The sequence below is a fragment of the Eptesicus fuscus genome, chromosome 6 (genome assembly GCF_027574615.1).
Source record: "Eptesicus fuscus isolate TK198812 chromosome 6, DD_ASM_mEF_20220401, whole genome shotgun sequence".
Lineage (NCBI taxonomy): Eukaryota > Metazoa > Chordata > Mammalia > Chiroptera > Vespertilionidae > Eptesicus > Eptesicus fuscus.
In genome coordinates this window covers 70,291,357-70,315,439 of record NC_072478.1, presented here as the reverse complement: position 1 = coordinate 70,315,439, position 24,083 = coordinate 70,291,357, and the positions used below count along the sequence as shown (strand labels likewise).

Below are 24,083 nucleotides of genomic sequence, written 5' to 3'. Positions count from 1 at the left end.
TGTGCCCTTGACTGGAATCAAACCTGGGACCCTTCAGTCTGCAGGCTGACGCTCTATCTACCGAGCCAAACCGGCTAGGGCTCTTCGTACGTTTTGAAGTGCTGCTCAGAAAGTGCGTATACCATTGATCAGAACAAGTGGTCATCTGAAGGAGAGCAAGGTCAGGTGAATACGGCGATGGGTTCATACTTCCCAGGCAAGATCTTTTAACGTGTCTTTAACTGGTTTTGAAGTGTGTGGTGGTGTGTTATCATGAAGCAAAATTACTTTGCCGTGTCTTCTGACCCATTCTGGTGGTTTTACGATCAAAGCATGGTTCCAATTGATTATTTGTTGTCGGTAGCGATCAGTATTAATGGTTTCACCTGGTTTTAGAAGCTCATAATACACCACACCTTCCTGATCCCACCAAACGCAGAGTATTGTCTTCTTTCCGATTTGGCCTTGCAGTCGATGTTGATGGTTGACCTAGATCAACCCATGGTTTTGTGCATTTGGGATTCTCAAAATAAATCCAGGTTTCATCGCCCGTCATAATTCGATGCAAAAAAGAATTTCTTTCGTGCCGTGGAAGCAACATTTTACTGATGACTTTTCAGTTTTCCATTTGTCTTTTGTTCAGTTGATGTGGCACCCATTTCCTTCCTTTAAAATCTTTCCCATTGCTTGTAAATGATCAGAAATTGTTTGCTGAGCAACGTTTAATCTTTCTGCAAGTTGTTTTTGATTTTGACACGCATCTTCATCCAATAATGCTTGCAATTGTTGGTCTTCAAACTTTTTTGGTTGATCTGGACGTTCTTTGTCTTTCACATCGAAATCATCACTTTTAAAGCGTTTAAACCAGTGTTCACAAGTGTCTTGAGATGGAGCATGTTCACCATAAGCTTCCCAAAGTATACGATAACTTTTTCTTCAAAATAAAGTAATGAATTAAAACTTCCCACAAATGCTCTTTTTTTTTGGCACAAAATTTGACATTTTTAAGCGTAAAAATATATATGATGTTAACACCTTCAGAAAATTTGAGGTGAAGTTTTGAAGCTTGTTGTCAATACAACAAAATAGCATACATATCAAATTGCATATATATCAACATATGTGTAACTCCATCTATTGAAAAAAATTTGCATTATTAACAGGTACACCTGGTAACTTTATAAGATGTCTTGCAAACAGAATGTGTGAAGCCTCCATTGTTATTCTTTTTAAAATATATATTTTATTGATTTTTTACAGAGAGGAAGGGAGAGGGATAGAGAGTTAGAAACATTGATCAGCTGCCTCCTTCACACTCCCTACTGGGTATGTGCCCGCAACCAAGATACATGGAATCGAACCTGGGACTCTTCAGTCCGCAGGCCAACGCTCTGTCCACTGAGCCAAACCGGTTAGGGGCTCCATTGTTATTCTTCATTGTCAAAATTATTTTGGTTATTCAGGATCCTTTGAGATTCCGTGTTAATTTTAGAGTGGATTTTTTTTTTCTATTTCTATAAAAAATGCCATTGGGATTTTGATAAGGATTGCAGTGAATTTGAAGATTGATTTTGGGTAGTATGGGCATATAGATGCTATGAAGTCTTTCAGTCAATGAACTTAGGATGTCTTTCCATTTATTAAAAGACACAACTCCTTTTACATTGTGTCTTTAATTTCAGCAATGTTTTGTAGTTTTCAAAGTATTGAATTTTGTAAAGCCTTTTCTGTATCAGTTGAGATGATCATGTGACTTACTTCATTCTGTTAATATGTTGTATTGCATCTATTCATTTTTGTATATTGAATTGTCTTTCCATCCAGGAATGAATCCTACTTGGTCACGGTGTATAATCCATTTATTTATGTATTTATTTAAAATACTTTCTTATTGATTTTTTTATAGAGAGGAAGGGAGAGGGAGAGAGGAAAAACATTGATGTGAGAGCAAAACACCTCCTGCACGCCCCCACCAGGGATTCAGACTGCAACCCAGGCATGTGTCCTGACCTGCAATCAACCAGCAACCTCCTGGTGCATAGGATGACACCCACCCAACTGAACCACATAGGCCAGGCCATAATCCTTTCAATGTGCTCCTGTTGGATTCAGTTTACTAGTATTTGTTAAAGATTTTTTGCATCATTGTTTATAAGGGATAAGACTTTTTCTCTTCTTTTCTTTTATTTAGTTAATCTAGCTAAAGCAGTGGTCGGCAATCTGCGGCTCGTGAGCCACATGCAGCTCTTTGGCCCCTTGAGTGTGGCTCTTCCACAAAATTACTAGTATTTGTTAAAGATTTTTTGCATCAATGTTTATAAGGGATAAGACTTTTTCTCTTCTTTTCTTTTATTTAGTTAATCTAGCTAAAGCAGTGGTCGGCAATCTGCGGCTCGTGAGCCACATGCGGCTCTTTGGCCCCTTGAGTGTGGCTCTTCCACAAAATACCACGTGCGGGCGCGCATGTACAGTGCGATTGAAACTTTGTGGCCCATGCGCAGAAGTCGGTTTTCGGCTTGGGCGAGTCTATTTTGAAGAAGTGGTTCTAACGCCGAGCCACACTCAAGGGGCCTAAGAGCCGCATGTGGCTCGCGAGCCGCGGTTTGCCGACCACTGAGCTAAAGGGTTGTCAGTTTTTTCTTTTTCTTTTTTTAAAAATATATTTTATTGTTTTTTTACAGAGAGGAAGGGAGAGAGATAGAGAGTTAGAAACATGGATGAGAAAGAAACATCGATCAGCTGCCTCCTGCACACTCCCTACTGGGTATGTGCCAGCAACCAAGGTAAATGCCCTTGACCGGAACCTGGGACCCTTGAGTCCGCAGGCCGATGTCTATCCACTGAGCTAAACTGGTTAGGGCAGTTTTTTCTTTAGAGAAAAAGATATCTTAGTTTTGTTGATACTTTTTCTCTATTTTGTTTATTTTTACTCTAATATTTATTTACTTCCTTTTGCTAACACTTGAGTTTAGTTTGTTCTTTTTCTCATTCTTAGGGGTATAAAGTTAGGTTGTTGATTTGGTATCTTTCTTTTTTCTTAATGTAGGCACTTTCTACTATGAATTTTCTGCTTAGTATTTCTTTGCTGCATCTGATAAGTTTTGGCATATTGTGTTTTTATTTTCATTTGTCTCAAGATATTTTTTAATTTTTAATGGAATTTCTTCTCAGACCCATTGGTTTGTTTAAGAGTGCATTATTTTCCACATGCCTGAATTTTCCAGTTTTCCAACTGCCATTGATTTCTAGTTTCATTCCATTGTGATTGGGAAAGATGCTTGGTATGATTTCAGTCTTCTGAAATTGTTTTGTAGTCTATTACATGATCTCTCTTGGACAATGTTTTATGTGTACTTATAAATATTTCTCTCTTTTCTGCGTCCAGCGCGGCTAGAGAGCGGTCCGGTTCCTGAGTAGGGGCGGCTGGGGATTGAGAAAATGGAAGAAAGAGACAGACACAGAGATAGAAGGAAAAGGCTGGGGCCGGGTGGGAGAGCTGTCCTCTGATAGAGAGACAATGACACAGAGCCTATACAGCCTCTGATTATAACAAGATTAACATGTATACAAATGTTCTTGTTTGGCAACACTTGCTGCACCTCCCACAGCCCATTAGCTATTTAGGAAGGAATTAGGGAGGGCTACAAGGTCAGGCTTAACAATGCTAGGAGAGCTTTGCCCTCCAGGCTGGGACTTGTTTGTGGCCCTGCCACAGGTCAGCCTGAGGCTTGACCCTAGAGCTACTCCCTACATGTACTTGAGAAGAATGTGTGTTCTATATATGTCTATTAAGTTCAGGTGGTCTCTAATGATGCTCAAGTTCTCTGCTTTCATATTAATCTTCTGTTTGATAATTTATTAATTATTGAAAGCCCAGTAGTATACTATGCTATTGTTTTCCTGTCTGTTTTTCCTATCAGTTCTATAAGTGTTTGCTTCATATATTTTGGTGCTCTGATGTTATGTGCATATATATTTATAATTATTTTCTAAAATATGTTTAAAACTGTTTATTTTCCTAGTGAATTGACCTTTTTATCATTACATAATGATCCTATTTATGTCTAGTTATAATTTTGAGTCAGGTCTATTTTGCCTAGTTCAGGCCACCTCTGCTCTCATTTGTGTATATCTTTTTTTAGCCTTTTAATTTCTGTCTATGTGTGTTTATATGTAAGATGATATATCTTGTAGAGAGGATATAGTTGCATCGTAATTTTTAATCCAGTTTTTCAAATTAAATAAGTTTTACATTTAAAAAAATATATTTTTATTAATTTCAGAGAGGAAGGAAGAGGGAGAGATAGAAACATCAATGATGAGAGAGAATCATTGATCGGTTGTCTCCTGCATACGCTCCAGTGGGGATTGAGCCGGCAACCCCGGCATATGCCCTTGACAGGAATTGAACCTGGGACCCCTCAATGTGCAGGTTGACGCTCTATCCACTGAGCCAAACTGGCTAGGGCAAGTTTTACATTTTTTGATTTACAGTTGACATTTAATATTATATTATTTTCAAGTTTATAGCATAGTGGTTAGACATTTATATAACTTACTAGAGGACCAGTGCATGAAATTCGTACACTGGTAGGGTCCCTAGCAGCTGCCGGCTGCCAGCTGGGTATTCTCTCCCTTCCCCTGGCCCTGCCCCTTGGTTGAACTCCTAGACAACTCCTGATCGAGGGGACAATTTGCATACTATGCTTTTATTATATAGGATGAGGTGGTCCCTCGGGTAAGTCTAGGACAAAACCCGCTCCCCCCCTCCCCCCCCGCCGGCACCATACATAGGCCCGGTGCATGGATTTATGCACCGGTGGGGTCCCTTGCCCTGGCCTGCGGGGATTGGGCCTAAACTGGCTCTCCGACATCCCCCAAGGGGTCCTGGATTGCGAGAGGGCAGTTGTTGGGTGACGCACCCCAGAATCGGGATCCCTCCTCTCTGGTTCCAGGTATGTCACCGAGAATCGCAGCTGCCAAGTCACCACAGCTCGGCAGCTCCTGCATTGAGTGCCTGCCCCCTGGTGGTCAGTATGCATCATAGCTTATGGTTGTAGCATCTGCCCCCTGGTGATCATTGCACGTCATGGCTACCGGTTGAATGGTTGGACAGTCACTTAGGCTTTTATATACATTGAGTGGCCAGATTATTATGATCTCTGAACGCATAATAATCTGGCCACTCAGTGTGTGTGTGTGTGTGTATTAGTGGTGTGATACTTTGATGTTCTGACCACAAACATGACAAGAGATTTTTAAAGCAAGTACCCATCTATAATTTCAGATTTTGACATTCATGGCATACATTTTTTATGTCATTGAGGTAATGGTATATATTTAATTAATTCTATTTTTGATGATTCTGTTTAGACATATTTCTGTTTTATAATGTGAAATTCACTGCAACCATGATAATAAAGTATGTATAATTCTATACTTTTGCATAATCCAGAGAGATGTTATTTAAAACTAGAGGCCCGGTGCACGAAATTCATGCACTGGGGGAGGGTATCCCTCAGCCCAGCCTGCACCCTCTCCAATATGGGACCCCTCGGGGGATGTCCAACTGCAGGTTTAAGCCCGATCCCTGTGGAATCGGGCCTAAACCTGCAGTTGGACATCCCTCTCACAATCTGGGACCACTGGCTCCTAACCGCTCACCTGCCTGCCTGATTGCCCCCTAACTGCTCCCTTGCTGGCCTGATTGACACCTAACTGCTCTTCTGTGGGCCTGATTGCCCCCAAATACCCTCAACCTGCTGGCCTGATCACCCCCAAGGCTTTTATTAGTATAGATATGACCCTGCACAGAAAATTTTACTAACCCTGCTTCACAATAGGGCTTGACGATTGAATCATTAGGACCAGACACCAAGATTTCTTTTCTTTGAATAGTGGAGGGAATAATTATCTTGTCTTTAAGTTGCCCAGAAATTAAAATGAGATAATGACTTAGAAAAGTATAAAAGTATAAAAGCACCATATAAAGACAACTGTCTTTTTAATGAATTGGTAAAATGAAAAACACTATTTTTATTCTCCCCTTCCTTCCTTTACAGCTTTTATTTAAACTTTGAAATTTATAAAAATTTCACTCAAATTTTCATTTCTTTACATTCAATATTATTTTGTATTGGTTTCAGGTTTTATATTAGTTACAGAATAGTGGTTAGACAGTCATATACTTTACAAAGTGTTCCCCGATATTTCTAGTACCCACCTGGCATCATACCATCATTACAACACTATTGACTATATTCCCTATTTAAGTGACAATGGGTTTACAGGTTCCTTTCAGTCTTTCTTTTGTGTTGCTTGTCCTTCCTTTTCTTTCTCACTTCTTCCCTCATTTTCTTTACATAGTATCTCAATTGGCCATCAAAGCTCAGTGAAGGCACTGGGACACGCTTCATCCATTTTACAGATCAGGAAACTGAGGCCAATTCCAGTTGGCTGTGGAACTTGACTCAGCACATAGGAAGCCCTCAGAGCCATGCTCTTTGCGCTTCCTAAGGGGCAGCCGCTCGGCAAACAGAACAAACCTTCCAGTCAGGCTTCCGAGCCTCTTTCTCGAGCACCTCTTCATTGCGGATGCTCCACATTCTTTCTTCTCCCCCCATTCTTTACTGCCCCCGCTTCTCCGGAGCAGGTGGAAGGCTTCGCACTCACTGCCTAGGCATGCTCTGCCATGGGGCAGGGCACCGCGGGCTTGCTTTTGGGTCAAGGCAGGAGCAGGAGTCACTGCCTCTGAAGTGTGAAGGCCACCTGAGCGAGGCCCGTTAGCACTGGGAGCTTCTCTGAATCACATCAGTCAGTCCAGTACCCTGCAGTGCAACATCCCTCCACTGAGGTGGCACCACCCCTCAACCCCTGCCTCAGGGGTGAGGGTCCTTGCCCCTCTGCCCGGGAGTCCTTCTATGCCCCTTAATCCCTGGCTGGGCCCACCCGCGTCTTGGGGCCACTGCAGAACCTCTGTCTTTCTGCAGATGAGGCAGATCCCTGCCCTTGGTCTCCGAGAAGCTATGAATCTGTGGCCAGAGGCCAGGTCTGGGTCTCAGCAACCCCATGCCTGCAATGTTCCCAGGGACCCCCGGGAGTGGCTCCGGCCTTGCCTCCACCTCCCCGGGGCGGCAATCTTCCCAGGGATCCCTGGGGAGTGGCTTGGCGGTCCGGCCTCGCCTCCCCGGGGCGGTGATCTTCCCAGGGACCCCCGGGAGCGGCTAGGGTCTGGCCTCGCCTCCCCTCCCCGGGGCGGCGATCTTCCTAGGGACCCCTGGGAAGCGGCTTGGCGGTCAAGCCTCGCTTCCTCAGGGCGGCGATCTTCCCAGGGACCCCCGGGGAGCAGCTTGGCGGTCAGGCCTTGCCTCCCCAGGGCGGTGATGTTCCCAAGGACCCTGGGTACCGGCTAGGCAGGCCGCTGCCCCTCCTGGGGCCTGCGATGAACCCGGACCCCTCCTGTGCCATCTGGCGCTGCCCACCCCATTGCCTCCCCGGCCGATGGACTGGTACCTTGTGGGCGGTGTCTGGCGCTGCCCGCAGGGCCTCCTCTGCCCCCGATGGACCCATACCCCTGGAAGCAGGCCATGGTGCTGCCCGCCCTGCCTTTGTATGCAAATTAACCGCCATCTTTGGTGGGTTAATTTGCATACTCGCTCACTGATTGGCTGTGGGCATAGCGAAGGTACGGTCAATTTACATATTTGTCTATTATTGGGTAAGACAATTCGTGAGAAATTTTATGATTTTATCTGGCTTAGAATCTATATTTGAATGTTAATTGTATCTGTCATTATAGGATACTAATTTCAACTTTTAATCTCTTGGAGCTTAAGCCAGAGTGTTTTTGAGAGTTTCGCATCTCTGTACCTTTGAGAGTACAGTGATGGCTGCATGGAAACAATTCGTTTTCCTCTAATTTTTTAGTTAATACTGAACTTGTTCCTCCTCTTTTAGCTGTGCGGTCAGAGAAGAAAAGACTGAGGAAGCCAAGCAAGTGGCTTCTGGAATACACAGAAGAATATGATCAGATATTTGCTCCTAAGAAAAAACAAAAGAAGGTACAGGAACAGGTACACAAGGTATGTTCCAACATTTCTATAATCTTTTAGTAGTCCTTTTAAGATGCTGCAATTTTGCCTTTCTATATCATGTTTTGTCCTTATGGGATAATATTTTCCTTAACTAGGATCTTACTTTTGTTTGTTTGTTTGTTTTTGTTAATCTTTACCTGAGGATATTTTTCCATTGATTTTTAGAGAGAGTGGAAGGGAGGGGGAGAGATAGAGAGAGAAAGAGAGAGAGAGAAATATCGATGTGAGAGATACACATAGATTGGTTGCCTCCCACACACGCCCAACCAGGCCCTGGGATCCATCCTGCAATCAAGGTAAGTGCCCTTGACCGGAATCAAATCCACGACCATTCAGTCCGAGGGCCGATGCTCTATTCACTGAGCCAAACTGGCTAGGGCAGTGGTCGGCAAACTCATTAGTCAACAGAGCCAAATATCAACAGTACAACGATAGAAATTTCTTTTGAGAGCCGAAAACCAACTTCTGCGCATGGGCCACGAAGTTTCAGTCGCACTGTAGGTGCGTGCCCACACGTGGTATTTTGTGGAAGAGCCACACTCAAGGGGCCAAAGAGCTGCATGTGGCTCGCAAGCCGCAGTTTGCCGACCACTGGGCTAGGGCAACTGGGATCTCTTTTTAAGTTTTTTTTACCTCTAGTTTCTGGTACAATACTTAGCATATAGTAGTTAGAAAGAAATATATAAATTAGTCTTTGTATAGTGTGTGTATGTGTGTGTGTGTGTGTGTATTTCCCCCTTTCAAAGGTGATTTTTGGTGATTTAAGGATCACCAAAAAACAGCATAAAAAATATGTAGTATGATCCTAACTTTTTAAACAAATGTAATCCCTTATTTGATTTATTTTTATTTTATTTTTTAAAGTATATTTTTATTGATTTCAGAGAGGAAGGGAGAGGGAGATAGAAACATCAATGATGAGAGAGAAACATCTATTGGCTGCCTCCTGCATGCCCCCTATTGGGGATGGAGCCTGCAACCTAGGCTCTGTCCGGGAATCGAACCAGTAACCTACTGGTGCATGGGTTGATGCTCAGCCACTGAGCTACACCGGTTGGGCATGGTTGTTATATTTCTTAACTTTCTTTAAATGTAGAAAAGTCCCTTTTTTCATTTCCCTATCTAAGCAATGCAAGTACCACATTTGGTTTATCCATCTTCTAATGCAATTGTGTGTGATTGCTTCTTAATAGGTATCACTAAGCTTGGTTCTCTATCCTCTATGTTCCCTGTTAAGTAGAAATTGTAGCTAACAATTTGATAGATTAAACTTAAACATTTTTAGCTGGATTATATCATAGGTGATATGTGTTACATAGTGCATGACATTAGAAGGCATTTAACATCCAATTAATTATTCACAGTGATGAATAACTGATTTTTCCCTTTTAGGTTTTACTTCTTTTGCTCAAAAAGCAGTATGCGTCAGCCATTTCCTTGATAACTTTTTAAATACCAGCTGAAGATCCTTGCCTGTATTAGGAGTTAACAAAATGAAGACTTATATCTTTTTTTTAAATCCTCACCCAAGGATGTTTTTTCCATTGATCTGTAGACAGAGTGGAAGGGGGGACGGGGCGAGACAGAGAAACATTGATGTGAGAGAGACACATCAACTGGTTGCCTCCTGCACTTGCCCTGACCAGTGCCAGGAATTGAACCTGCAACCAAGGGATGTGTCCCTGATGGGAATCGACCTGAGACCCTTTTTCAGTCTAACCATTGAGCCAAACCGGCCAGGGCAAGACTTACATTTTATTATTTCTTCTATTTTTATTAGCTGAGAATCTTAATATTTCTTATTAACTGGACATTTTTATTGTTGTGAAATACATGAAAGGCAGAATAAATGCTTCTTTTCCATTTATTTACCAACTTAACATTAGGAGTTCATTATTAGCTTCTTTAATAGGTGACATGTTAGGGAATCTTTTTTTTCTTTTTTTGAATTATCACTGTGGCCTTAATGAATTTTTATAGCTCCAATCAACTGCATTTTTCAACCTCTTTAAAAATTTATAGTAAAATATATACAGTAGTCTCCCATTCTACAGTATTAGTTACGATGATGAGAAAATACTAAATGGAAAATTTCAGAAATGAACAATTCATGTTTTAAATTGTGTGCCATTCTGAGCAGCATGATGAAATCTTGAGATGTAATGTTCTGCCCCTCCTAGGACATCAATCATCCTTTTGTTTAGCTCTTAGTCACTTAGTAGCCCTTTTGGTTATCACATCAACTATGGTGGTATTGCAGTGCTTGTATTCAAGTCACTCTCATTTAATAATGACTCCAAAGTGCAAGGATAGTGAGGCTGGCAATTCGGATATACCAAAGAGAAGCAATAATGTGCTTCCTTTAAGTCGGGTGGGGAACATCTGGCCCGATGGCCGTATGAGACCTGGGAAATAATTTGGTCTGGCCCTGCCAAGGTATTATGGGTGAGTTAATTAGCTTGCCAAATATAGCAGGTTAATTTTAAGTAGATAATTCTGTATGGCCTGAGAATGATGTTGTAAATATAATATATGAATGGCTCTTGGCAGAAGAAAGGTTCTCCATCCCTGCTAAATGAAAGGTGAAAGTTCTCAACTTAATAAGGAAAGAAATAATTGTAGGCTGAGATTGCTAAGGTCTACCATAAGAATGAATCTTCTATCCATGAAATTGTAAAGAAGGAAAAAGAAATATGTATGTACTAAATTTGGTGTTGCACCTCATGCAAGAGCTACAGTCCCAGTCATGATAAGTACTTATTTAAGATGGAAAGGCACTAAATTTGTGGGTGGAACACATGAACAGAAAGGTGTTTCAATTGATGGCAATGTGTTCTAGGAAGCATTGAGCCTATATTAAAACTTCAGCAAGGAGTCCCCTGAAATGAATGACACCAGGCCATTGGCTGCAAGTAAGGGATGGTTACACAGATTCAGTAGTAGATTTGGCATTTTATCATCTCATATTATCACAAGAAGAAGAGTACAGTGTAATAAGATATTTTAAGAGAGAAAGACTGCATTCACATAACTTTTATTATAGTACATTGTTATAATTGTTCACTTTTTTTATTATTAACTAGAGGCCCGATGCACAAAATACGTGCAAGGGGCTTGGCCCCCGCTGCTGTGGAGGCCGTCTCTGCAGTGGCTTTGTCCAGAAGGACGTCCGGTCTAATTAGCATATTATGCTTTTATTATTATAGATTATGGTTAATCTCTTCCTGTACTTAATTTATAAATTAAATTTTATCATAGGTGTGTTATGTATAGGAAAAAAACATAGTATATATAGGGTTCATTACTACCCAGGGTTTTAAGTATCCACAGTGGGTCTTAGAGCATTCCCCCTGCGGGTACTACTTTATAACATAAAATTTATAATTTTAACTATTTTTAGGTGTATAGTTCTATGCCATTAAGTGCATTCACATTGTTTTACAACCATTACCACCATTCATCATCTCCAAAACTTTTTCATGTTCCCAAACTGAAACTCTGTACTTATTATTTAAAAACTTCCTATTTACCCCTTTCCCAACCCATGGCAACCACCATTCTATTTTTTCCTCTCTGTGAATTTTATTACCTAGGTACTTCAAGTAAGTCAAATTATTAGTGTAATGCCTTCAAGGTTCATTCTCATTGTAGCATGTGTTGTAATTTTATTTCTTTTTAAGTGCATTATTCTTTTTGACAGTCAAATTACTTTGGCCTATGGATTCTATTTTTATTTTTTGCTCTTAGGTAAGTTCCCGCTGTGAAGAAGAAAACCTTTTAGCTCGAAGTCGATCTAATGCACAGAACAAGCAGGTGGATGAGAATTCTTTGATTTCAACCAAAGAAGAGCCTCCAGTTCTTGAAAGGGAGGCTCCGTTTTTGGAAGGGCCCTTGTCTCACTCAGAACTTGGAGGTGGACATGCTGAGTTGCCACAGCTGACTTTGTCTGTGCCTGTGGCTCTGGAAGTCTCTCCACGGCCTCCCCTTAAGTCTGAGGAATTGCTAGTTAAAACACCAGGTAAGATGCGGATGGGGTCTCATTATGTAAGTGGATATGACTAGAGAAAGTAGGAGATTTTAGTATGTTTTATTTTAGTGTGTTTTGATGGAAAGCCAGTGGTGTTTCTCTACAACAAAACTACCCACTTTGTCCTGAGAAATCCCTAAAGTACTGGCTAAATGGATAAAATGACCATAAATTGGTGACACACTGTTAAAAAGACATTTTGAAAAACTACTCTCCTTACTCCATTGTTGCTGTTCATGACTGTTGGTCTACTACCATGTGAGTCAACACCAAGATAGCAGGGTTTTTGGGAGTCACTGCACACTGTGAAACCTATGCTTCAGATACTGGCTCACCAATCCTTGGTTTACTTGGGAAGTTGTTTAACTGCTAAACTTATTTCCTCATCTATAAAATGGAGATTATAATCTAATAATGTATAATGTAATTTATCTGACACATAGGAAGCAGTTTTGTGTAAATATTTTCTTGAAGTGAATTGCTGAAGTATCCTAATAGTGTTTAATCGAGTAAGGCAGAATCAAAAAGACTTTAAATAGAATAATAGTTACTATTTCATTACCTACTATGTGCCAAACTCTGTTATTAGGCTTTTAACATAATTTTTAAGAACAGTCCTGCAAAGTAAATAAATGTCTTTTATTAATTAGGAGCAGAACAAAAATTCTAATCCTAGTTCATTTATGCCCAGAATTCAGGCTGTATTTCACCTTATTTCTCCTTTGGTCCTTACTATAATTGAATTGCTCTAAAGGCAGTTCTGCCCTTTTGATGTCTTCCTGTGTTCTTTTGTGATTCACACACACACACACACACACACACACACACACACACACACCCACACATTAGTTTGTCTATATTGAGAACTATATTTTATATTAAGTAACATTTTAGAATAAATTCCTACCCTGCCCCTGCCCCTCCCCACAAGATGATGAGAAAAACATTAAAAAATATGGTGACTCATTTTTGTGTAGTATATAGATTTTTAAAAATTAGCTTGTGCCCAGTTTCTACATCATCTAATGAAAAGATACATGTATTTCAGGAAATTATGAAAGTAAGCGTCAGAGAAAACCAACTAAGAAACTTCTTGAATCAAATGATTTAGACCCTGGATTTATGCCCAAGAAAGGGGATCTTGGCCTTTCTAAAAAGGTATGTTATTTTAATCAATTTAAATACTGAACATATACCTAGAAATTATAGAACGCCAGCATACACTTGGTCGATCTGAGAGATCCTATATTAAGAGACTATTTTGCATTTATGTGGACATGTGTAACATTTGGTTTTAGGTTTTCATTACAAATGAAAATGAAAAAAGCTTTTAAGAATGAGTAAAGCGTAAGCCAGTCGGAGAAAAATAAATATCACATGATCTCACTCATATGTGGGATATAATGATCAACATAATTTGATAAACAAAAATAGATCCAAGACAAATGGCAGGGGAGGTGGGTGAGTTAGAGAGCAACCAAAGGACTTGTATGCATGCATATTAGCACAACCAATAGACACAGACACTGGGGTGGTAGGGGCTTGCCCTGGGTGGGAATGGCGGGGTGGTGGGGGAGGGACGTCAATTGGGGTGAAAAGGAGACATATGTAAAACCTTAGACAATAAAAAAAAAATTAGGATAGCCCTGACCGGTTTGGCTCAGTGGATAGAGTGTCAGCCTGCAGACTAAAGGGTCCCAGGTTCGATTCCGGTCAAGGGCATGTACCTTGGTTGCAGGCACATCCCCAGTAGGGAGTGTGCAGGAGGCAGCTGATTGATGTTTCTCTCTCATTGATGTTTCTAACTCTCTATCCCTCTACCTCTCCCTTCCTCTCTGTAAAAAATCAATAAAATATATTTTAAAAAACATTAGGATTAAAAAAAACACACACACAAAAAAGATGGATTAAAGTTTGTGTTTGTTGTAATTAAACATTTAAACTTAAGGTTTTGAGTTTGCAATCTTGGTTTTTCATTAGCCAAACAGTCATCATTAAATAGTAGATGGAAATAGAAATTATTTTCTAATTCTATAATGGAGGTAACAACTGGATACTGATTCCTTTAGAAACATCTTGTGCCCCTTAAGTGTGAGGAATGGTAGTTAGAATTTCAGTTGTAGGATGCATAGATTTCCTATTAAAAATTTTTTAAAGAATAACTGCATATTTTAATTCAATAATTTCAGTTTTTGGACTTCTTTCTTTAGCTATAGGAAATTCTACATTATTTTTTTAATCCTACATTAAGGCCTCTTAAGTTTTTTTTTTCATTATTTAATACATTTTTATTGATTTTAGAGAGGAAGGGAGAGAGGGATAGAAAAATAGAAACATCAGCTATGAGAGAGAATCATTGACCCACTGTCTCCTACACACACCCCACTGGGGATCAAGCCTGCAACCCAGGCATGTGCCCTTGGCCAGAATCGAACCCGGGATCCTTGAATCCATAGGCTGACACTCTATCCACCTAGCCAATCCAGCTAGGGCAAGGCCTCTTAAGTTTTTACCCATCTAGATTAGTGCACAAATGTAAATTTTAATTTATTTGTATTCTTTTTTAATTTCATTTTTAAAAAATTAATTTTTTATTGTTGAAAGTATTACATATGTCCTCTTTTTTCCCCCATTGACCCCTTCTGACATCCGCCCCCGCCCCCCTCACCACTCCATTGTCTGTGTCCTTGGGTTATGCGCATATATATATATATAAGTTCTTTGGTTGATCTCTTCCCACCCACTCACCCACCCTCCCCCGCCTTCCCTTTGAGATTCTGCAGTTTGTTCTATGCTTCTATGTCTCTGGATCTATTTTGTTCATCAGTTTATTTTGTTCATTAAATGAAAATTTTAATTTATTTGTGTTCATATTCCTCATTTTAGAGGCAGAGAAGCATCATACAGACTGTCAAACTACAGCGGGAATGCTGGGAGGGTTGGGGGGTAGGTAAGAGATCAACCGAAGGACTTGTATGCATGCATATAAGCATAACCAATGGACGCAAGACACTGGTGGGGGCGGAGGGGATGAGGGCATGTGCCGGCGGGGTAGGGGAGGCTGGGGGAAGGTCAGTGGGGGAAAAAAGGAGACATATGTACTACTATTTATAATTTAATTAAACAATAAAATAAAATTTAAAAAATAAATAAAATAGTCAAACCCATAAAAGAAATTCCTCCTTTTAAAAACTGAATTATATCCTTTAAATTCTTTTATTCTTCTCAAACCAGTCTTATGACATGGACTTTTTAATTATTCTATGCTCATCTCCTGCCCTCTAGACTTTCTCTGTAGTTTGTACAACCTTCCATGATAGCATGTCTATAACTCACTATCCTCTTTTTGTACCTTACATTCTAGTAAGGCTATGATAATCTCCTTCTGCAATGCTTTCTCTCCTGGCTTTGTCTTATTCAAATCTTAGCTATTTTGCAAGATTCTGGTAGAGGTAAATGGGCAGGGCGAGGGAAACTGGAATTCAGTTGAATATTTTGCGCATAGAGTGACATTTACAGTCAGATGATAAATTTAGTAGTATTATACAAGGTGAGTCATGGAAGGCTCACATGAACATGAGGAAAGTAGTATTCTTATTATTAATGTATATAGTAAGCATTTGGAAATTCACACCTGTATTTTATCTTGTTTTGTCCTCACACTTGGGAACTTTATATCAAGGATGGCATCCATTATGTTGACTTTTTGTGTCGACTAAATTTTGTTTTATATTCATGATGAAGAAAATTAGTTTTGTGGGAAAAAGACATTTTCTTGAAATGGAACTAATTCATACTGTGAATTACTCTTGATGTATAACTGTTTTGTCTTAATGTTGCTGTAATTTATATTAATTAGAAAGATATTTCATGATTCATAGTTTTTTAATATAATTCCATCAAGTAAACAACTGTATAAAATCTAATAATTATACATACAACTTTAAGAATGGAGATTTTAAATACAGGGTGGGATAGAACTGAGAGAGTGAGTCTTTGGGTACATAACCTTTCTCTTTCTCCTGCCACTTTAGAGCTATATTCTGTATCTACATTTGGAGCATTTAAAAAAAAAATCTGATGCCTTTCCCTATGAAGTTTCCATTAAACCAGGATTCTGTATCTATGGCAGTAGACTGTTCAGCTTTTGGTATATACTATAAAGTGTTTATTTTATGTTGCATTTTACTTATTTGTAGTGTTATGAAGCTGGTCACTTGGAGAATAACATTACTGAATCATGTGCTGCATCTCATTCTAAAAAGTTTGGTGGAGGTGAGTATTTATGACATTTCAAAAATGTAATGCAAGAAAGAGTGTAAAGCACCTTGTCAGTCAACTAGAAAAGTTATTATTATTTATGTAGGGAAGACCAGTGAGGTTGAAAGTTTGAAGACTTGTTTGCCCAAAATATGCATACTAAAACTATACATGACACTAGAAAATTATATCCCTTTCAGCTTGATCTGAAATTAGTTAAATGGAATTAGAATTATATTACTGTAGCCATGGCCAGTTTGGCTCAGTGGATAGAATGTTGGCCCATGCAATTGGGGTTTGTGCGAGAGGAAACTAATCGATGTGTCTCTCACATTAATGTTTCTCTCTGTCTCTCCCTCTCTTACTCTGTCTAAATATCATTGGAAAAATGTCCTCAGGTGAGGATTAACAACAACAACAAAATGAATTATATTAGCTTAAGGAAATATTAGGAACAGTAGAGAAAAATTAGCTTCTTAATTTTCTTTTTAAATAATTCTCCAGAATACATCATTATTTTTTGGTTTTGGTTCAATTTTTGTTTCTATAGGACAGAAAATATGGAATCTGAATTGAGAGGGAAATTATAAATAATCTAAGCCAGTCTTTGACAAATAGTTTTAGTTTCTTTTTATCACATTATAACCTGAGCGTATGCTTGAAAAAGAGAGCTTACATTTGCACCTAGTCCATTGTAGTTGCTTCTTAAGGGCTTTGGAATCTTTTCAATTAAGTTGGAAAAGATTTAGAGGCCCAGTGCATGAAATTCATGCATGGGTAGGGTCCCTAGGCCTGGCTGGAGATCAGGGCTGATTGGGGCCTTCCTTCAGCACACAGGTGGAATGGACAGCCCTTCATTTAATAATGGATATAATAGTTATAGTTGGAGAATTTACTCTACCAGGTCCCTTGCGTAGGACTATTACTGCTAGTCCATCTAAAGCATTATAAAGAGTTAGGATATCCTATATAATAAAGAGGTAATATGCAAATTGATCCTCACACCCTTGCACAAGATGACCACCCCCATGTGGTCAAAGATGGCTGTCTCCATGTGGTTAAAGATGGCTGCCACAAGATGGCCAGCAGGGGAGGGAAGTTAGGGGCGACCAGGCCAGCGGGGGTGGGGGGCAATTGGGGGCTATCGGCCGGTAGGGGAACAGTTAGGTGTCGATCAGCCTGGCAGGGGAGTGGTTAGGGGGTGATCAGGCTGGCAGGCAGGCGAGCGGTTGGGAGCCAGCAGTCCTAGATTGTGAGAGTGATGTCCAACTGCCGGTATGGGATCGGGCCTAAACCAGCAGTCAGATATCTCCCAAGGGGTCCCAGATTGGAGAGGGTGCAGGCTGGGCTGAGGGACACCCCCTCACCCTCAGTTCACGAATTTCATGCACCAGGTCTCTAGTCTATATATAAAAACCTAATATGTATAGTGTCCCCTAGAGAGTGTGATCGGGAGGCCAGGAGTTCCATTGCTTGCTGTGATGTGCACTGACCACCAGGGGGCGGTGCAGAACGATGGAAGGCCCCAGCCGGCAGCCGGGGAAGGAAGGCCCCAATCAGCTCTGATCACCAGCCAGGCCTAGGGACCCTACCCATGCATCAATGTCGTGCACTGGGCCTTTAGTTATTAATATTACCTCTTATTTTATAGAAGAAAAATGAACATGAAAGAGATGGCAGTGTTGGAGAACTATATCCAGACTCAACTAAATTCATTCTACACTACTGTGTTGTTATCCACCCCAGATTTTCTCCATGCTAGTTTTTTGAATCACTTTGATAATTTGTGTGCCAATGACATTTATTGATTATTATCATTCCTGAGATATTAGCCCAGATTTGAGCCCACTCCATCAGATGTGGTCTGCCAGCAAAGGGTATCATGGGAGGATTATATTTCATGTAGTATTAAATGCATACTTCTTTTTTTAAAAATAACTTTCTTCTTTTTAAATATATTTTTTATTGATTTCAGAGAGGAAGAGAGAGAGCGAGAAAATCAATGATGAGAGAGAAACATTGATAGATTGCCTCCTGGATGCCCCCTACTGGGGATTGAGCCCGCAACCTGAGCATATGCCCTTGATCAGAATCGAACCCAGGACCCTTCAATCCCCAGGCTGGTTCTCTATGCACTGAGCCAAACCTGCTAGGGCCACACTTCTTTAAATGTGATGTGTGATTATTAAGTTTTCTAGCAAGTAAATGTAGCAATATGTTAGATTATTTTAACCTTGTGTATAATTGTAATTCTTAGTTTTATCAATTTGCTTGCTTGCTTTTTTTTTTTTTTTTTTTTTTTAGTTAATCCTCACTGGAGGATATTTTTTTTAATTGATTTTTAGAGAGAGTGGGAGGGAGGGTTAGTGAGAACTAAGGGTTGGGAAGGAGAGAGAGAGAGAGAGAGAGAGAGAGAGAGAGAGAGAGAGAGAGAGAGAGAGAGATAGATGTGAGAGAGACACATTGATTGGCTGCCTCCCTCACCTGCTTATGCTCCAACCACTTGGCAACACTGGTCAGGGCTACTTGCTTGCTTTTTTAAAAAATTGCTTACAAAATAATATTAGCTCTTCCTTATACTTTCATACTTAATTTTTTTTTGTAAAACATACAACTTGCACTTTATTCTTTGTATATTTCATTTAAATTTTTCTTCTTGTGCCCTAGCCAGTTTGGCTAAGTCGATAGAGCATCGGCCTGCGGACTGAAGGGTCCCAGGTTCGATTCCGGTCAAAGGCACATGCCTGGGTTATGGGCTTGACCCTCAGTAGGGGGCATGCGGGAGGCAGCTGATCAATGATTTTCTCTCATCACTGATGTTTCTATCTCTCCTCCTTCCTTTCTCTCTGAAATCAATAAAAATATATATTTAAAAAATTTGTGTGTTTTTTTTTTTAATTTTTCTGCTTGTGAGAATTTTGGACCCTCTGCCATTACATTACCTCTTTCTTTAGTCATAGGCTATCAGTAGCATTGATAGAAGATCTTCATCTCCATTAGGCAGTCCAAGAAAGAACTAAGGCAGTTTTTCGAAGTCCAGACTCTATTGAAACCTAGCCTAAATATCTTGAAACATAATATGAAACAACTCTTTAGATTCCTCTTGATGTTTCTGTAACAAAGATTTAAAGTATGTGTAATAGAAAATGAGAGATTGCAATTTCATTTTCTAAATATGTCAGTTAGACCACACTTTCACTTTTTATTGTTGAATGTTCAAGGTTATAGTACCACTGTATGAATATTCCCTTTCCTCTTTGCCAAATTTTATATTTATTTTTTGTTAATCCTCACCTGAGGATATTTTTCCATTATGTTTTAGAAAGAGTGTAAGGGAGGGGGAGGGACATAGAGAAACATTAATGTGAGAGACACATCAATTTGTTGCCTTCTGCACATACCCCAACCAGGGCCAGGGATCAAGGCTACAACTTAGGTACCTGCCCTTGACCGGAATTGAACCCAGGACCCTTTAATCCGCAGGCCGATGTGCTATCTACTGTGCCAAACCCACTAGGGCTAAGCCAGATTTTATATATTTCAACTTTTCATCTTAAGTCATCCTATATAATAAAAGGCTAATATGCAAATTGTCCCCTCGACCAGGAGTTCGACCAGCAGGCAGGCCGGCCAACTGCCCATGTCCCCACTCCCTGGCCAGGCTGGCCGGACCCCAACCATGCATGAATTCATGCACCGGGCCTCTAATATCTATACTAATAAAAGGGTAATATGCTAATTAGACTGAACATCTTCTGGACGACCTTCCGGATGTCCTTCCAGAGATCCTTCCCGACAAAGCCATGTTGGCAGGGGCCAAGGCAGAGGAGGTTAGAGGTGATCAGGCAGGCAGGGGAGAGCAGTTAGGAGGACCAGGCCAGCAGGGGAGAGCAGTTAGAGCAAACAGGCTGTCAAAGGAGAGCAGTTAGGGGGATCAGGCTGGCAGGCCGGTGAGCATTTAGGAGCCAGAGGTCCTGAGGTGTCCCAGATTGGAGAGAGTGCAGGCCGAGCTGAAGGGACCCCCTTCCCATGCACGAATTTCATGCACCGGGCCTCTAGTACAGTGATATAATTTACTATCTTTAATCTTGGAAGCCAAGTTTTAATATTTTGGTCTGACTATATAAATGTATTTTCTCCTCACCTATAGGATATTAAAGTCCTTTGAGGAACTAGAAAGTCTTTTTTCAACCATACAGGACAGTGATTTTCAATCTGTGTGCCACAAGTATTTTTAACCTTTTGCACTCAGATGTCGAGTGTGACTCGACACGGTTAGCATCGGTAGCAGCTCTTTTTATACTCTATGAATGTATCAATAATTTGAAATATAAAAATATCCAAATAAGTTTGTATGAAAAGAAACTCTAGTTTTTTATTCTACTGCTGCGCTTTGTAAAATCTGGGGTATTTAAAAAATTAAATCCCGAGTAGAATAAAGGAATCGAGAAAAAAGCAAGCGAGTGCAAAGGATTAAAATATGTAATACCTATTTTAGTCTGGGGCACTGACCTCTTTTCCCTTAGATTGTAAAAAAAAAAGAAAGAAAAGAAAAAGCCAATAGCCAACACAATAATAGCTGTCTGATGAATGAATCAAAATTATACCTTTTTTTGTTTTGTAAGATCCACAGAAAAAATATAATACATTTTTTGGTGTGCTGCAGAATTTTAGTAATTAGTCTGTGTGTGCCATGAGATGAAAAAGGTTGGAAATCGCTGTTGTGGAATGAAATTGCTTTAGTAACCTACCTATACACTTACTATTTAATCTATATGAGACAGAATTTATACATTTGTAGCTAATTCCCCAACTACTTATATAGCCATTGGTAAGTCTCTTTACCTCTCTGCCCCTGGTTTCCTCATCTACAAAGTTGGAGAATTAAATACTAAATTTAAGGTTAGTTTTTACTCTAACATTCCGTAATTCTATGAGGGTCCTTTTGTTGAGGATAGGAGTTCTTGGACATCATTCACTAGCAGGTAACACCTGTTTTCCTCTCATAGGCACTACCAAGATATTTGATAAACCAAGAAGGCGAAAACGACAAAGGCATGCTATAGCTAAGATGCATTGTAAAAGAGTGAAAAATGAAGACTCATCAAGAGAAACTCCAGGCTCAGAGGTATTACTCTGTTCCTAATCTTTTGATCTTCCAAAGTGAAGCTACTTTTCACAGTGGAGGCCACATTCCTCTTTCCCTTGAGTTTATTTAATAGTATTCTCCTGAAATGGCTAATGGATATAAGGAATCCTGGAGAAAAAGGATAGCCTGATCCTAGTAAAAATCAGTCAAGGCACATATGGCATCTGTAGGTATGACCTTTTTACAAGATCACATTGTATGCTCTAGGTGTCAGATGAAATTTCACGTTTCATCATGAAATTTCTAAAAACCAAAGAGCACAATAGCAAGTAACCATATGATCCAAATGTTGCCCTTTAAAAAAGCTGAGACTGCTGCAGTTAGGGGGAACATTCATTTGCTTATTTTTTAAGACCATCAGTTGCTTAATTTTAGAATAAAATTTGTAAACATCAGTTTTTAGGAAATAGAGGTAGATTTAAAACAATCTTTTGGAGAGCATCAGTGTAGTCATTGATGCTAGGTCTGGCTTTTATAACTCAGGTTAAAAGAGCCTTAGAACAAGTCAGGCCAGCATCATCATACATTATAATAAAGATTGTTTCTTTCCAGGACGATTTGAATAGAATGTCCAAGATGGGCATTATTTAGAACACACTGATCTTGGAAGGACAAATAAGTAATCAAATAAACTTAAGAATGTTTTCTCTCCCTTAGTGAAACCTTAAAATGGAACAGCTCAAAAAGTTCCAGTGGAACAGCCTCAGAGCAGTTAGTGGCAGGGCATGAGGCGCCCACTACCCGCCCAATCACAGCAGGGTTAGAACTAACATTGCATGCAGTCCGCCCGCGTGATTGGCTGAACATCTGTAAGTGCTTAATGGCTAGACAAATAGCAGTCCAGAGGGAGGGGGTCAGATGGAGGAGACATCAATAATGCAGATATGGGACATAATTTTTTCTCTGCAAGGGAGAACTGATGACACACAGGATGGCTGCAAGTCTCAAGGAGGCTGTTGAAGAGGGCATAGAAAACGACCATGGGATGCCTGCATCTAAAAAACTGCAGGGTGAACGAGGTGGAGGAGCAGCACTCAAGGAGAATGTTTGTCAGGTAGAAAATGTCCACTTGCCTTCTGATTGCATGCTTATCTTTTAAGAGAAGCCCTCTCCATTTTTTGATGGCCCATTCATTATTAGGATAATAATTTTATTGGATGATTCCAGTGCAGTCGCTTCCCTTTGAGGATTTAACTCTTCTCCCTCCCCACAAAAAGAGAAAGTAAGAGAAGTATATAGTGTTGGTGAACCACTTGCCCCTTGTTGCCCATAAGTAGATGACCTGAAATAGGTCTCAAATGGGAGAAGTGAATCTGTGGTTGCTCACTCAAAGATAATTTTCCTGTACCTCTCAAGGCGTGAGAATCTTTGGGTTTCTAAGGAATTTTCCAAGGGTAATTTTTGCTATAAGATTTGTTTAAAAAACAATTTTAATATTTTTTGCTTTAAAGTAGTAACTTACCATTTATATAACTTTAGAGACCCTGCTGCCTATATTTTTCTAATTAATTAATAAATGTTTATACAGTATTTACTATGTTTTAAGCCTTGTCCCAATCACTATAAATATTACATCATATCATATTGATTACAGTAATCTTATAAGGTAGATTATTATCATTATTAACCTCATTTTATACTTGAGGAAACAGGCACAAATATGTTAAATAGTGAAGCCACGATATAAACCCAGGCAATCTGCATTTAGAGTCTTAACCAAACCACTGTGTTATATTGCCTATATATGAGATATGACTCCACTTTATTGTTTTAAGAGCCTTTATTTATTTGACTTGGGAGTAGAGTCAATTAAATGATTGTTTTGGTTATGTTCTCTCTTTATGGTCTTTATTTACCTTTGTAAATTCTTAAAAATTAGCATATAAAATTTTTGAAGATACTCGTTTGTTTGTTTTATTCCTAACCAAAATAGCTAAAAAATAAAAACTAATCCAGGCCAATATAATTTCAACTCAGTTTCTTTGTTCATTTTCACTGTTGTGTACACACACACACATACATTTTGATCAAAGAAGGTTGACCATATTCAGACCAGCTCCCAAACACAGGGTTAGTCCTCAGAGACTTATACCCACAGAGATTATTAACAGAAAATGATAAATGAAATTATGGTGACTCAGTGGTCCTGGCTTGTTTAGATCAGTCTTTGTTTAAATCTGTTTTCCTTGTGTAATTTATTCATAGTGCCTCTTTTTACCCTCAAGTGTCCCACTTTGAAAGATACAGTATTTGTCCGTTTTTATGTGTGAATAGTGGACAATGGGAGAGCCAAACATGTGAGACTAGTTCAGACTACAAGTTGATGAAGATCTTGAGGTCCCCTCTTAATCTCTAGCTGCCTCTGGCCTTACTCCCTGCTAAAGTTCTACTCACTCCTTTATTTTATGTTAAGTGACCAAGACCTTTCCTATTTCTTTGGGTTCCTAAAGATAATAGATTTACCTAGCCACATGTTCCCTTTCTTCTCCTATAGAATAAGTATAAAACTTCTTTTTTTTTTTGCTAATCACTATGGGGAAACTAGTCAAGATGTTGGAAGGGTAAAAAGTAACAA

At 39.7% G+C, this 24,083-nt stretch overlaps 1 protein-coding gene across 3 annotated transcripts in view; it reads left to right on the top strand.

Annotated features, from left to right (window-relative positions):
• Positions 1 to 24,083, top strand: part of NSD1 (nuclear receptor binding SET domain protein 1) — a 146,792-nt gene that overhangs the window by 62,017 nt on the left and 60,692 nt on the right. For all 3 annotated transcript variants that reach the window (XM_054717781.1, XM_054717782.1, XM_054717783.1), the window contains exons 6-11: positions 7,936 to 8,060; positions 11,820 to 12,090; positions 13,148 to 13,257; positions 16,299 to 16,374; positions 21,369 to 21,487; positions 22,419 to 22,562. In XM_054717781.1, coding sequence (XP_054573756.1) covers positions 7,936 to 8,060; positions 11,820 to 12,090; positions 13,148 to 13,257; positions 16,299 to 16,374; positions 21,369 to 21,487; positions 22,419 to 22,562 — 845 coding nt within the window. The remainder of the gene's footprint in view (positions 1 to 7,935; positions 8,061 to 11,819; positions 12,091 to 13,147; positions 13,258 to 16,298; positions 16,375 to 21,368; positions 21,488 to 22,418; positions 22,563 to 24,083) is intronic.